Here is a 15,876-nt window from a genome sequence, read left to right as displayed (position 1 = left end):
TCCAGTTTACTGGCTATTGTTTGGCTGATTCAGTATATGTGTGTGTGTATGTATATATATGTGTGTGTGTATGTATGTATATATGTTTGTATGTACAAACGTTTGTATATATGTAACCTGTTTTGTGGACTTGTCATTGGTTTCATGCATTGATGTGGGAGGGAAGTAGGGGTGTGGTGGGGCTTGCATAGCGGTATGTGAAAGCTTCATTGCTGTTAGGAAATTTATAAATCAGATTGATTTGTCTCCATTTAGCCTGATAAAAGTTGGAACAGTCAACCTTGAACTAAAATATAAAATGTCTGTTATGGCCTAGATATAAAACTTCCGTCACTGTGTAAGGAGGTGGGTGGGGGTATGCTGATGTTTGCTTCAGAATATTGTAGTCTGGCTAATTTGGAATCTGAGTTCAAGTACATCATTTGTTTAACTATAATTAGGACAGTGAACATTAAATTATTTGATGTAGTAAGACCATAAGACATAGGAGCTGAATTAGGCCATATGGCCCATCGAGTCTGCTCTGCCATTCAATCATGGATGATCCTTTTCTTCCCTATCCTCAGCCCCACTCCCCGGCACTTGTCCCATAACCTTTGATCCTGTGGCCAATACAGAACCTATCAATCTCTCCCTTAAATACACCCAAAGACCTGGCCTCCACATAGGAGGCTTCAAATATAATTTGCAGTGTAGAAGTTTTAACTTGAAATGTTGTAGTCTGAAATTGGATGAATACATTTACAAGAGTACCTATTTAAAATTGAAAGTCTATAGTTTTAAAATAGGTTGGCACACTGGGAGCAATACTCACAAAAAGAGAATTGATCCTTTGAGCAACAGCTGCTGAATCATAGTGTCTTAAATCTGCAAACATCAAGACCTCCAGCTTCTCTGCAGCAGTAGTATCATTCCATATCCAGAAAAATATGCGTCAAATAGAAATAAAGATCTTTGCAGCAGATACCCACTCCATGCTAATACTGAAAGATTGTATTGGATTTTATTTAACTGCACAAGTGCTGTGAGAGAAAATGGCAGGTGAGACTTGTTGGTCTCTATATGGGGATTAAGGAAGCAAAGCAGATTGCTGTGGGGAGGAGGGAAGTTTGATATAATGACCCTAAGCCACCACCGTCATCAATCTGACAGATCGAATGTATCTGAGGCAGTAGCTAATTGTCCATTCAAATCTTAATTTGCGCAATTACTGTTTTGTAATAATTGCTTTATAATTCCCAATCTTCATGATGACTTATGAATATGAAATAAAGATCAAATTTTTAAGATATGACTAAAGGTTTACATGGTGGGGAACTTGACTTGTTTTTTTCAAAAAAAATGTCCATAACAGAATTGATTTGATAGTGGCTCCTTCACTCCTGAAACATGATTTGACAATATCAGTTTTAAAATGGACAACTTGGCTTAATCTTTGACATGCACTATTTTTCTTGTGTTTGAAAGTCATTCAAAAGGGCCAATGTAGTCTTTGTATAGAATCCCTTGTAAAATAATTTTGCAGTGTGGCATGGAGTAAACTAGTCATGCAATTTTATCTAGTATTCAAGTAGATTGAGTAGTCAAAGCGTGCTTGCCAGGTAGTTTTGCCAGGATTCCTGTTCATGATCATTGTCTTCTGATCCTTGGAAGGTAATTACTTTGTTTGTTTTACTTTGAACGGAGTATTAGTTGGTGTTTGGATTTGCATGTGATGAACCTGACCGAATCCTGCAAACTACTTTGATTTGGTATAATTAAACAAAAATTATGGCTGCAGATATCTGGACATTCTGCTATTTTTTTACTATTTTCATTTTCAATTTAATTTTCTCTGGAATCCAAATTAGATAAGCAGAAAAAAATTTGGAGGATTGAAGCTAATATCTTGTATAAATTTAGTTCCCAGGCAAACATTTCCATCTCATGAAATTTCTGATACTGAGCCAGACTGTTCAAAATCTTGATTTCATTGACACAGCTAAGTTTGACATGTCCTCTGTAACTATGACATCCCATCTCCATCTGTTACATCATTGGCTTTTTCCCTAGCTCAATTCATCAATACTTGTTATCTTGTGACATGTTTGCTCCATTTTTCTGGCTAAAGCCCCATTTTCTCCACTGGAAACCTTCACTTTTGTAAGTATTTTACCTTTGTTAGAGTCCTGTCTACTGCAAGCCTGTGCCTTATGACAAATAGTCTGTGGCTGTGCCTCTGTTAACTTGAAGGAATCCTTTAGTGGCACACAGTTTTTTAGTCAAATGTCATAATGAGTTTCTTTTTCTTAAAGTGCTGATTTTTGCATATTAGAGGTAACACAAAATTGCAGGTGTTCTATAGGATCCGTGAAGTTCAGATTACAAAGGGGCTGGCATCTTTCAGTCTGTGGACCGTGGTTAGTTGTCAGTAGACACTGGTAGCAGTCTCGTGATAGAATTTTCAAAGATTGCTTTTCACAAAAAGGGACAATATTATTCTGAATATTAATGTTCCAATTAATGAACTGTGAACAGATGTGGAATTTTTAAGCTGTGCATTTGAAATGGTTTTAATTATGGATGATTGTATTCCCTTGTGTATTGTTACCATTGCACCATAAACTGCAAGTGTTCAGGTTTGGGATCTTGAATTGCTTGAGAGAGTCAGCTTTAAGATGCAATGCAACTGACTTCCTTTGGCTGATTTCATCTCTTACTACATTTTTCCATTACCAGAAATTTCATAATTACAACTTTCAGTAGAAAAGGCAAACTTGCTAGCTTTAATTTCTAAGCAAATCTATAAATTTGAAATACTTAGGATTGAAGTATTGAGCACTCTAGAACTACAGTTTACTGTCACATTGTGGCATATCATGTCATACAGAAATGAGGAAAACAAGTGGTCTTGGTTTATGTATTCTTTGAACATTTTGTCAGATTTTAATTCAATGGATTAGTTCATGTGATTCTTTTCCTTTCATAAGTCCATGTTAATTCTGCTCAGTTCTATCATTATTTTCTAAGTGCCCTGTTGCCTCTTCCTTAATAGATTTGTACCAAGACCCTTATAACTTTGTTCAATTTCTGTCACTTTATTCTCTGGTATAATTTCTCCTGTTATTTAAGTTAAAATAATCTAAAATTTCTATATAATTTCCATGTCGTTTCAACAACGAATTTAAATAGTGCTCTTTTTTGTGATAAAGTAACAGTTTGCTAAACACAATTTTGCATCAAATTCTGAGATGTATGACTAAGTATGGCCTAAGAAGTAGGGTTTGAATAGCTTCAAAAGATGCTGATCAGTCAGAGGTTTGGGGCATGGTTATTTAATTTTATATAAGACGGTTTGTGGAAAGTTAGAACAATAGGATATGAAAACTGGGTAGAGTAGAAACATCTTTAGTTAACATTCATTTGTTTTACACTAGTCTATTTCTTTGAAAGAAATGGGCACATTATTTGAAAAATAAATATACTTGATGCAGATTTAGCTCAGTTCTAAATGATTGTAGCATTAGTTTATCAAGTGCTTGTAGTTTACTCTAGAGTTGCTGTATACATGGAAATGCAACTTGTTTAAAATGTATTCTTCCTTTACTTTAATTGTCTTGGAAAATAAACCAAGTTCACTATAATATGAAAATGCGCCCTTCTGTTTGTTTGGGTGCATTCAAATGAGGGTGCCTAGTTTGTGAGCACATGTATTTGAACCTAAAACTTGTGATTGATTTGACACAAGTTCTCCTGTGTTTGATGCCATTGCTTCACTACCACAATTCTCATATAGCAGAGAATTTAGTAATAGATTGGATTTTGTTTGCTTGAAAAGCACATGTTGACTTTATCAATGGCCAACATTTGTACAAGTCTTAAGGCTAATCAAGCCAGCGGCATTATTCATTATTCAGAAGTCTGTGGCTGTACTTGTACATGAACTGCATCTGTGTTCTGTTGTATTCTTGTAGGTTGTGATGTTAGCATTTCAAATAGAACATGGAACATCACAGCACTCGGCCCACGATATTGTGCTGAGCTAATTAAGCTCATAATTAAACACGTAACTAAAGTAAACCCTTCTGCCTACACAATACCACATTAATGTGTCTATCTAAGTAAGAGCCTTGTAAATGTCTCTGTCACATTTTCTGCACCTACCACTCTGATTATATTTAAAAAAATGTTCTGAGCATACCCAGCCCCTCCCTCACCTTTGATCCTGGGAAAAAGATGCTGACTGCATATCCTATCTATGCCTCTCATAATCTTAAATCTTTTATCAGCTCTTTCCTCATCCACTCCAGAGAAACAGCCCTCATTTACTCAACTTCTCCTTAAATTGTTAATTGTAAAGCTGTGGAATGTGCCCTGGACAGATGATATTTAGTGATGTTGATAACTATTAACTGGAACATAACAGAGCTACAGGTGAAACTGCTGCATTCGCAGAATTCTGTTACCCAAATCCTTTTAATATTTAAACTTTAAAGTTAACACCTCGAACTGTGAAACTCTCCCTCAAGAGTCTAATGAGTTTTTTTTTTGGCATGGCTCTTGTACTTGCCGCTTCTGATGCAAAGCCACATTGGTTATTTAACAAAATAAACTGACAAGAGCAGAATGATTGTAATCAACATAAAAGTGCCGGTGAACGCAGCAGGCCAGGCAGCATCTATAGGAAGTGGTATAGTCGACGTTTCGGGCCGAGACCTTTCATCAGGACTAACTGAAAGAAGAACTAGTAAGAGATTTGAAGGTGGGAGGGGGAGATCTGAAATGATAGGAGAAGACAGGAGGGGGAGGGATGGAGCTAAGAGCTGGAAAGTTGATTGGCAAAAGGGGATATGAGAGGATCATGGGACGGGAGGGCTAGGGAGAAAGAAAGGGAGAGGGGGGAAGCCCAGAGGATGGGCAAAGAGTATAGTGAGAGGGACAGAGGGAGAAAAAGAGAGAGAAAAAAATTAATAATAAATAACGGATGGTGTACGAAGGGGAGGTGGGGCATTAACGGAAGTTAGAGAAGTCAATATTCATGCCATCAGGTTGGAGGCTACCCAGACCTTATATTCCATCACACTGCACTTAGGCTTTGTCTACAGTAGGCTGGATAATTTTGAAAACGCCGGTTTAGAGTAAAAACTACAGGTGTCCACACCAAGCGTTTTTCAAAATATCTCCGTCCACATTAGAACGGATATTTGGGCGAATCTCCTACTGGGCATGTGCAGGACACAGAAAACAAGCGAAGAGGAAATGGTATACTTGGTGCGTGTTTGTCCAGTTACAGACTCGAAAAACTTTAAAGAAATTGCTGTTGGCTCTGGCGCAGGAGGACTGAAAACTAAAAACAACAAATTCTGGAGCATATGGAGGCAACCGACAAGGAGTTCACAGACAGTATGACCCGGCTGACGACGAACATTGAAAAACTGACTGACTCTGTTTCATTAATAAAGCACCTTGTTAAATGTATACAACATGTCTGCATCAACATTTCTTCCCGGACCTCCTGTCCCATGATCCTCTCGTATCCCCTTTTGCCTATCACCTGTCCAGCTCTCGGCTCTATCCCTCCCCCTCCTGTCTTCTCCTATCATTTTGCATCTCCCCCTCCCCCTCCAGCTTTCAAATCCCTTACTCACTCTTCCTTCAGTTAGTCCTGACGAAGGGTCTCGGCCTGAAACGTTGACTGCGCCTCTTCCTATAGATGCTGCTTGGCCTGCTGCGTTCACCAGCAACTTTGATGTATGTTGCTTGAATTTCCAGCATCTGCAGAATTCCTGATGTCTGCATCAGTGTTATCTTGTATTTCCAGACAACGTTACATTAGGCTGTTACACATCTATTGTCAGAGAAGTACTTGTATAAATAGGTAAACCACCTTCATACAAGCAAGGACAGAAAACAGGGCAAAGTGAGTATACTTGTTTATTCAGTAAGCTATTGGTCAAAGTATTTGAGTACATTTCTAACTCTTCTGGCTTCAGTCTCATTGCCGTCTGTTCTGAAATTGTTAGGTTGCGTGGGATGTTACGTTCAAGAAAACAATGAAATGCCACACTGCCACCATCTGTTCCGGCACGTCATGACAGCGATTTTAAACATTCAAAAAAGCTCACTTTACAATTTAACTCTCATGCCATTCACACCGACTGCGCGTTATAACAGCCGTCCGGCAGTGCTTGCGTAGTACCAAGCAGAAGCAGAAAAAGCATTGTTGTGTTGTCATGACAGCGTTTTTATATATCTCTGTTTACCCCGTCCACACTACAACGCGCAACAATCGTTTTCAAATTTATACACTCTGGAGAGTGTTTTAGAAAAGCTCCGTTTCTGGGGGATGAAAATGCTGTTTCAATGTGGATGGAGGGTCAAAATGAAGAGAAAAAGCTTCGTTTTCAAAATTCTCCGGCGTAGTGTGGACATAGCCTTAGTGGTGACTAAGCACCCTTGAAGTCTCTCTTTGGCTTCTCAATAGTCAAACTTTAACCTGAAAGCAATTTGCCTGGGTTAGCACTAACCACAAGACACAAATTGCTCAGCATCTTCCATATTTACCCTTAAGAATGCATATGCTTCAGTCCAGTGGCCTCATCTGTAGTTGAGAACGAGCTATTATTAATAGTTCAGAAGCAGCTTCATTACTATTGAATTTACCCATGGAATCAGTTTGTAAGTAAGCAAAAAGTTGCTGGAGAAACTCAGTAGAATGAACTAGTGATAGTTCATTCACTATTCATAGAAGGGAATAAACAGTTGATGTTTTAAATCAAGACCCAAATATCAACAGTCCATTTCACTCTACAGATGCTGCTTGATCCATTGAGTTCATCCAGCAGCTTGTCTTTTGCTCCACATTCCAACATCTGCAGTCTTTTACCTCCAATGTGTAAGTAAGCTTTTGCTATTACTTTCAGGCCAGAGCCTCAACATAGATCTCATCCCATTATAACAGAATCTGAGGCACAAGAACCAGAGGATGAAATTTTGGGATCTGATGATGAAGAGCAAGAGGATCCTAGTGACTATTGTAAAGGTGAGTTTGTTTCTCTCCACCCCTCCCCACGAGGAATATTTGACTTGCAGTTAATTATACTTGATCTGTGTTTTGTGCATCTCTGTATATTTTGATTTTTTTTAATGTTGATATTCTATTGGACCTAAATTGCTGTTCAGCAGAACTAATAACAAATTTGTAATTCCCAAAGGCAAAGATAAAAGTATTTTCAGAAAGGGAAAGAAAAAGTAGATTGAGAATAGTGGTTGAAATAAGTGGCTGTCTATGATTGATAGGAGATTGCAAGGTCAGTTTTGTGTTTGTGATTCTGCATCACTAAAAAGCAATTGAATGAAATTCGCCTAAACTGAACAAGGGGCTAATTGTTCCATAACACCTCAATTGAAGCTTTAATTGCAAGATACATGTAGAAACATGTTTTCAAAAGTATGATGAATGATCTGCCAATCTTTAACTTCATTTTGTAAGAGCTGTTTTGTTCAGTTCATTATTGTCAGTGGCTCAAAAGTAATTTTTTTCCTGGAAGTTGTAGCTGTTACCATCGAAAGACTTTTGTTTATTTTAGGTGGATATCATCATGTCAAGATTGGCGACCTTTTTAATGGACGATACCATGTGATTCGAAAGTTAGGATGGGGCCACTTTTCTACAGTGTGGCTGTGTTGGGATATTCAGTAAGTCAATTTTAACTAAATTCAACCAAGCATGTTCTCATGGCTTCTGTGTGGCACAACTACTGTGTTTTAATATTTAAAGCTGAAATGATACAAGACCACTTATGACTGAGGGAAGGATTTTTTTAATAAAGCATTCTGAAGCAACCATGTATTTTAGTAGCTGATCTGTCATATGGATGAATTTAACACCTTGTATTGTGTTGGGCGACCACTTAAACCCATTATCCTGAAACCTGTAATTTGTTCGTATCAGAAAATTATTTCTTCCTGCAGTTGTCCCTTAACTGTATCGTGTTGAAACATTTGATATTCAATGATGTCTGTGCAATTTGGCAAGATAAATAAGTTGTTTCGTGTGTTTGGGTCAATTAAACTTGATTAGAAATAAATTGTATTCTGGCACCATATTTGTATGTGTAATTGAAAGAAGCAATTTTTATGTACCTTAGTTTTGCATATGTTGTGTGAATTTGAGTTTCCATGTGCAAAACAGGTTGTGACATTATACAGATGTCTGATTTTTACAAAAAGGTATTTCTATATTGTGCTTGCTTTGAAAGGTATTATATTATTTAATTTAGGGGAAAAAGATTTGTTGCCATGAAGGTTGTCAAAAGTGCTGAACATTATACAGAAACGGCCCTGGATGAAATCAAACTACTGAAAGCAGTAAGTAGCTTCATGGTGCTTTTTTAACAGATGTTATGGTTGTAGCCCAGACCCATCAATAGTTATACTTGATTTACATATTAAGTATTATTTTTTCAGTGTCTGATTTTCTTGAAGTAATTTTCCAGTCAATTCTATCTCTCAATTATTTTGTTTCCCCCAAAGGCACTGAAAGGGTAAGGAGGATTGAGATTCAGGTTTGTTTCATGACAGAAAAAATGTATTCCTGTCTGCATACAAGTAAAGTGATAACATTAATTGCTAGAAATGATTTAAATTATTATGATGCAGGTAAGATCAGTGGAATATATGGTAATTGCAAAATTGTTCAATTCACTTTTGTAGCAACTGGCTCTGTTTTCCATCATCTCAAGTGAAATTTCTAAATGATACTGATTTTAAAACTTTAGGAATATAAAGATATCTATATTCTTCCCCCACCCGTCCACTTCAATATGTGTATAATTGCACGAGGCAAATGTGGCTTGATAGAACGTAATGCCACATGTAGAGTACCTGTGGCTTTCAAACAATTCTTAATAACTCATCAGTTTTGCTTGAAATGTTAGAAAAATATACTCATGGATTTATGAATTGGCAATTGAAAACAATTTATATTGCCAAGTTAAAACCTTTTTAAAAGAGACATTAGCTTTTACAATGCTTTACTTGGGCATTCTTATGAAATTCAACAATGCTTAATGTTTTATTAAATTATGGTCTCTGAAAATATACAATGTTATATAGCTTTTGTACTAGGCTATGACCAGACACCAGGTGATGCGGCATTTAGACTTAAATTGAGAAACAAATTACCAACTGGATGGCTTGAGTTTAAAATGGTGACTTTAAAATCAGAATTAGTAGGGTTAGGAGGGTATTTCTTCAAGTGAGGCTGTCCAAAACAATCTTGCAATTAAACCTAGTTGAATTGTCAAGATAAGCAATATTGGTGAAATCTGCAGCCTTTCCCTGAAAATGTTGAATGAAACAAGTTTCTAAACTGAAACATCAACTTTTTTCTATTCCTGATTTGTTTTAATTTAAATACACAAGTCATTGAGTATACAAGGTTAACAAATAACAAATATTTTTCTTGGTTAAAATCTCAGTGCATTTGCTGACAGGTATTCCATGAGGAAAAAATGTTATCTTTTTCAGGTTCGTAACAGTGATCCAAATGATCCAAATAAAGAGAAAGTAGTTCAGTTGTTAGATGACTTCAAAACTTCAGGAGTGAATGGATCACGTATCCTTTGGTTTGCTTTTTGTTGTATTATCAATTTAGCTGTTAGTATAATGAATATTGAAAATTATTCTGAGATGGAATAATACTGATTAATGCACACCATGCAGAACATTTGAAGGTTGTATCTTCTAGGTCTATCAGGCAGGTAAATGGTTGAAAAAAAGAACAGTGATACAATTAGTTGGTAAGTAGTTGCTTCTGGGTGGAGCATACTGTTTATAGTATGCCTCACTGTAAAGTGGAAATGTAAACTCGTAATCTAAAACTGCATTTAAAACCACAGCTTTTTGACTAATTATTCATTGAATGTTGAGTCTGGTTACTCCCCATAACTGATCAGCTTTTTTGGTTTTTTGCTCTTGATTAATGGATCAATGCCAGATCAAAGCTCCAAACGTCTTAATGTTTAGGATGTTATTTTTCCCAGAATAAAGCTTTAAGTTAATAGCTTTAATTAAAAACAAACTTGAGGAATGCAGCAGGTCAGGCAGCATCTTAGGAGGCAAAAGGTTAAATAGGCATTACAGAATGTTGAGTCTCAAACAGAAACATTGCCTAACATGGCCTGGCCTGACCTGTCAAGACCCCCAGTAGTTGATTGCTCCAGATTACATCATCTGCCGTCTGGCTCTATCTTTCCTAATATAATACCTGTACTTAGTTTTAATTGTTTAACTAACCTTCATCAGGCTTCAATCTTTTCATTAGGCCCAATGTTCAAATAAACTGGAGCTGAGAGCACATTTTAATTGGATGTTGCAATACTTAATGTGGGCTGTAGATCCAGACATCATCAATCAATGAGTGGAAGGCAACTAGAACATAGCATAGTACAGGCCCTTCACCCACAATGTTGTGCTGACCCTCAAACCCTGCCTCCCATATAATCCCAACCTTAAATTCCTCCATATACCTGTTCAGTAGTCTCTTAAATTTCACTAATGTATCTGCTTCCACCACTGCCTCTGGCAGTGTATTCCATGCACCAACCACTCTCTGGGTAAAAAACTTTCCTCTAATATCCCCCCCCCGAACTTCCCACCCCTTACCTTAAAACCATGACCTCTTGTATTGAGCAGTGGTGCCCTGGGGAAGAGGTGCTGGCTGTCCACTCTATCTGTTCCTCTTAATATCTTGTGTACCTCTGTCAGGTCTCTTCTCATCCTCCTCCCCTCTCCAGACAGTAAAGCCCTAGCTCCCTGAATCCTAGGGGGACCAATATCCTGGCAGGGAGATTAGCGAGGGCGACTGAGGTGACTTTAAACTAGAATGGTTGGGGGGTGGGAATCAAATTAGAGGCTAGGCGTGAGGAGGTTAGTTCACAACAGGGGGATGGGAACCAGTGCAGAGAGACAGAGGGGTGTAAAGTGAGGGTAGAAGCAAAAAGTACTAAGGAGAAGAGTAAAAGTGGCAGGCCGACAAGTCCAGGGCAAGCATTAAAAAAGGCCACTTTTCAGCATAATTGTATAAGGGCTAAGAGAGTTGTAAAAGAGCGCCTGAAGGCTTTGTGTGTCAATGCAAGGAGCATTCGTAATAAGGTGGATGAATTGAAAGTGCAGATTGTTATTAATGATTATGATATAATTGGGATCACAGAGACGTGGCTCCAGGGTGACCAAGGATGGGAGCTCAATGTTCAGGGATATTCAATATTCAGGAGGCATAGACATGAAGGAAGGGGAGGTGGGGTGGCGTTGCTGGTTAAAGAAGAGATTAATGCAATAGAAAGGAAGGACATAAGTTGGGAAGATGTGGAATCGATATGGGTAGAGCTGCGTAACACTAAGGGGCAGAAGACGCTGGTGGGAGTTGTGTACAGGCCACCTAACAGTAGTAGTGAGGTCGGAGATGGTATTAAACAGGAAATTAGAAATGTGTGCAATAAAGGAACGGCAGTTATAATGGGTGACTTCAATCGACATGTAGATTGGGTGAACCAAATTGGTAAAGGTGCTGAGGAAGAGGATTTCTTGGAATGTATGCGGGATGGTTTTTTGAACCAACATGTCAAGGAACCAACTAGAGAGCAGGCTATTCTGGACTGGGTTTTGAGCAATGAGGAAGGGTTAATTAGCAATCTTGTCGTGAGAGGCCCCTTGGGGAAGAGTGACCATAATATGGTGGAATTCTTCATTAAGATGGAGAGTGACATAGTTAATTCAGAAACAAAGGTTCTGAACTTAGAGGGGTAACTTTGAAGGTATGAGACGTGAATTAGCTAAGATAGACTGGCAAATGACACTTAAAGGATTGACGGTGGATATGCAATGGCAAGCATTTAAAGGTTGCATGGATGAACTACAACAATTGTTCATCCCAGTTTGGCAAAAGAATAAATCAAGGAAGGTAGTGCACCCGTGGCTGACAAGAGAAATTAGGGATAGTATCAATTCCAAAGAAGAAGCATACAAATTAGCCAGAGAAAGTGGCTCACCTGAGGACTGGGAGAAATTCAGAGTTCAGCAGAGGAGGACAAAGGGCTTAATTAGGAAGGGGAAAAAAGATTATGAGAGAAAACTGGCAGGGAACATAAAAACTGACTGTAAAAGCTTTTATAGATATGTAAAAAGGAAAAGACTGGTAAAGACAAATGTAGGTCCCCTACAGACAGAAACAGGTGAATTAATTATGGGGAGCAAGGACATGGCAGACCAATTGAATAATTACTTTCATTCTGTCTTCACTAAGGAGGACATAAATAATCTTCCAGAAATAGTAGGGGACAGAGGGTCCAGTGAGATGCAGGAACTAAGCGAAATACTTGTTAGTAGGGAAGTGGTGTTAGGTATTGAAGGGGATTGAAGGCAGATAAATCCCCAGGGCCAGATGGTCTGCATCCTAGAGTGCTTAAGGAAGTAGCCCAAGAAATAGTGGATACATTAGTGATAATTTTTCAAAACTCGTTAGATTCTGGTCTAGTTTCTGAGGATTGGAGGGTGGCTAATGTAACCCCACTTTTTAAAAAAGGAGGGAGAGAGAAACCGGGGAATTATAGACCGGTTAGCCTAACATCGGTGGTGGGGAAGCTGCTGGAGTCAGTTATCAAAGATGTGATAACAGCACATTTGGAAAGCGGTGAAATCATCGGACAAAGTCAACATAGATTTGTGAAAGGAAAATCATGTCTGACGAATCTCATAGAATTTTTTGAGGATGTAACTAGTAGAGTGGATAGGGGAGAACCAGTGGATGTATATTTGGATTTTCAAAAGGCTTTTGACAAGGTCCCACACAGGAGATTAACGTGCAAACTTAAAGCACATGGTATTGGAGGTAAGTTATTGATGTGGATGGAGAATTGGTTAGCAGACAGGAAGCAAAGAGTGGGAATAAACGGGACCTTTTCAGAATGGCAGGCGGTGACTAGTGGGGTACCGCAAGGCTCAGTGCTGGGACCCCAGTTGTTTACAATATATATTAATGACTTGGATGAGGGAATTAAATGCAGCATCTCCAAGTTTGCGGATGACACGAAGCTGGGTGGCAGTGTTAGCTGTGAGGAGGATGCAGAGTGACTTGGATAGGTTGGGTGAGTGGGCAAATTCATGGCAGATGCAATTTAATGTGGATAAATGTGAAGTTATCCACTTTGGTGGCAAAAATAGGAAAACAGATTATCTGAATGGTGGCCGATTAGGAAAAGGGGAGGTGCAACGAGACCTGGGTGTCATTATACACCAGTCATTGAAAGTGGGCATGTAGGTACAGCAGGCGGTGAAAAAGGCGAATGGTATGCTGGCATTTATAGCGAGAGGATTCGAGTACAGGAGCAGGGAGGTACTACTGCAGTTGTACAAGGCCATGGTGAGACCACACCTGGAGTATTGTGTGCAGTTTTGGTCCCCTAATCTGAGGAAAGACATCCTTGCCATAGAGGGAGTACAAAGAAGGTTCACCAGATTGATTCCTGGGATGGCAAGACTTTCATATGAAGAAAGACTGGATGAACTGGGCTTGTACTCGTTGGAATTTAGAAGATTGAGGGGGGATCTGATTGAAATGTATAAAATCCTAAAGGGATTGGACAGGCTAGATGCAGGAAGATTGTTCCCGATTTTGGAGAAGTCCAGAACGAGGGGTCGCAGTTTGAGGATAAAGGGGAAGCCTTTTAGGACCGAGATTAGGAAAAACTTCTTTGCACAGAGAGTGGTGAATCTGTGGAATTCTCTGCCACAGGAAACAGTTGAGGCCAGTTCATTGGCTATATTTAAGAGGGAGTTAGATATGGCCCTTGTGGCTACGGGGATCAGGGGGTATGGAGGGAAGGCTGGGGCAGGGTTCTGAGTTGGATGATCAGCCATGATCATAATAAATGGCGGTGCAGGCTCGAAGGGCCGAATGGCCTACTCCTGCACCTATTTTCTATGTTTCTATGTTAATCTCTGATCATAATGCATACTCTCTAAACCAGGCAGCATCCTGGTAAATCTACTCTGTACCCTTTCCAATGCTTTCACATCCTTCCTATAGTGAGGCGACCAGATCTGGACACAGTACTCCCAAGTGTGGCCTAACCAGAGTTTTATAGAACTGCATCATTACCCAGTGACTCTTAAACTCTATCCCTCGACTCATGAAATCTTAACACTCCATAAGCTTTCTTAACTACCCTATCTACCTGTGAGGCAACTTTCAGGGATCTGTGGACATGTACCCCCAGGTCCCTCTGCTCCTCCACACTTCCAAGTATCCTGCCATTTACTTTGTACTCTGCCTTGGAGTTTGTCCTTCCAAAATGTACCACCTCACACTTCTCCGCGTTGAACTCCATCTGCCACTTGGCCCAGTTCTGCATCCTATAAATGTCTCTCTGCAATCTTTGACAATCCCCTACACTATCCACAACACCACCAACCTTTGTGACATCTGCAAACTTGCCAACGCACCCTTCTACCCCCACATCCAGGTCGTTAATAAGAATCATGAAAAGTAGAGGTCCCAGAACCGATCCTTGTGGGACACCACTATTCACAACCCTCCAATCCGAATGTACTCCCTCCACCACAACCCTCTGCTTTCTGTAGGCAAGCCAATTCTGAATCCACCTAGCCAAACTTCCCTGGATCCCATGCCTTCTGACTTTCTGAATAAGCCTACCATGTGGAACCTTGTCAAATGCCTTACTAAAATCCATATAGATAAAATACACTGCACTACCCTCACCTATATGCCTGGTTACCACCTCAAAGAACTCTTATCAGGCAACTACATGGCTCAAAATCAAGAAGGGTAAGAAAAACAATCTGTTGGAAATAACAATGCATTGTGATCTTTAGGTGCCTATTAATTGTACTACTATAGATTTACTGTGTTAGAAATTGCACATTGCTTAATGCTTGTAGCTTGCATGAGAAGATACAAAAGCAAGAAAGAGAATGTTGGAAATCTGAAAGACAATGCTGGAAACACTCAGGTTGGGCAGCATCTGTGGATATACATTAATATTTCAGGTTAATGGCATCATAAAATAAGGAAGTTGAAAATCAAACTTAATGTAAAGAAAGGAAAAAGAATTTCTGTAATGGGTGGAAGTCAGTCTGCATGCCGTGGTGGCGTTGGCTGAGACAGGATGATGAAGGCTTATTAACTGATCTGACTGGAGAAAATATGATTAGGAGATGGATGTGAACTGAACAGAGAAAATAAAGCCTTGACTTTGTTCAAGATGTTTGCATGGTATTCGAAGTATTGGGACATCATCTGTTGAAGTGGATCATCAAATCAAATTACCAGGGAATTCCAATTAGTTGTGTCAAAAGCATAATTCGGCAAGTAAGTATTATAATTTTTATTTGTTTTTTGGGAAGTGGAAATTATAAGCAAGTGAATAAAACAGAAACTACAAATCCTGATGCCATATCTTAATATTTGGGAAATCTACTGTAATTAAGTTAATATTAAGTAAAGTGAAACAGTAACTGAGTGTACATTTCTTTGTAGGAAATGTGTAAGCTGGTCATTTTTTGTGTTTTCTGATTACCGCATAGAGCTATATAGAATTAGCTACTCGTACTGTATTTTTAAATGAAGCCCATTGGACCTGGCTGTGTTTTGTTCTGAAAGTGTGACTAATCCTGGCTACTGTGTTTTGCACACTAAAAAATCCACACATGAACTTAGTTAAGATGGTTCTAATTTAGATGCTGAAACATTGATTTCACGTGTTTTCTTTAATGCTATTTATACATGGGTGCTTGTCTAATAGAATCTTCTGGTGTGCATGTTATATTTCTACAAATTCTATTGAGGGAGGAAAATGGGCCAGTTTTATAATTGAT

General features: G+C 38.9%; 1 protein-coding gene across 2 annotated transcripts in view; it reads left to right on the top strand.

Annotated features, from left to right (window-relative positions):
* Nucleotides 1-15,876, top strand: part of LOC134355505 (SRSF protein kinase 1-like) — an 80,492-nt gene that overhangs the window by 41,551 nt on the left and 23,065 nt on the right. For both annotated transcript variants that reach the window (XM_063065478.1, XM_063065479.1), the window contains 5 exons: nt 6,903-7,021; nt 7,569-7,677; nt 8,262-8,349; nt 9,511-9,598; nt 15,264-15,370. In XM_063065478.1, the coding sequence (XP_062921548.1) occupies nt 6,903-7,021; nt 7,569-7,677; nt 8,262-8,349; nt 9,511-9,598; nt 15,264-15,370 (511 nt within the window). The remainder of the gene's footprint in view (nt 1-6,902; nt 7,022-7,568; nt 7,678-8,261; nt 8,350-9,510; nt 9,599-15,263; nt 15,371-15,876) is intronic.

The sequence above is a fragment of the Mobula hypostoma genome, chromosome 13, assembly GCF_963921235.1.
Source record: "Mobula hypostoma chromosome 13, sMobHyp1.1, whole genome shotgun sequence".
NCBI classification, from domain to species: domain Eukaryota; kingdom Metazoa; phylum Chordata; class Chondrichthyes; order Myliobatiformes; family Myliobatidae; genus Mobula; species Mobula hypostoma.
Note: the sequence above shows the minus strand (reverse complement) of the source record. Positions and strands in the feature narration are given on the sequence as shown.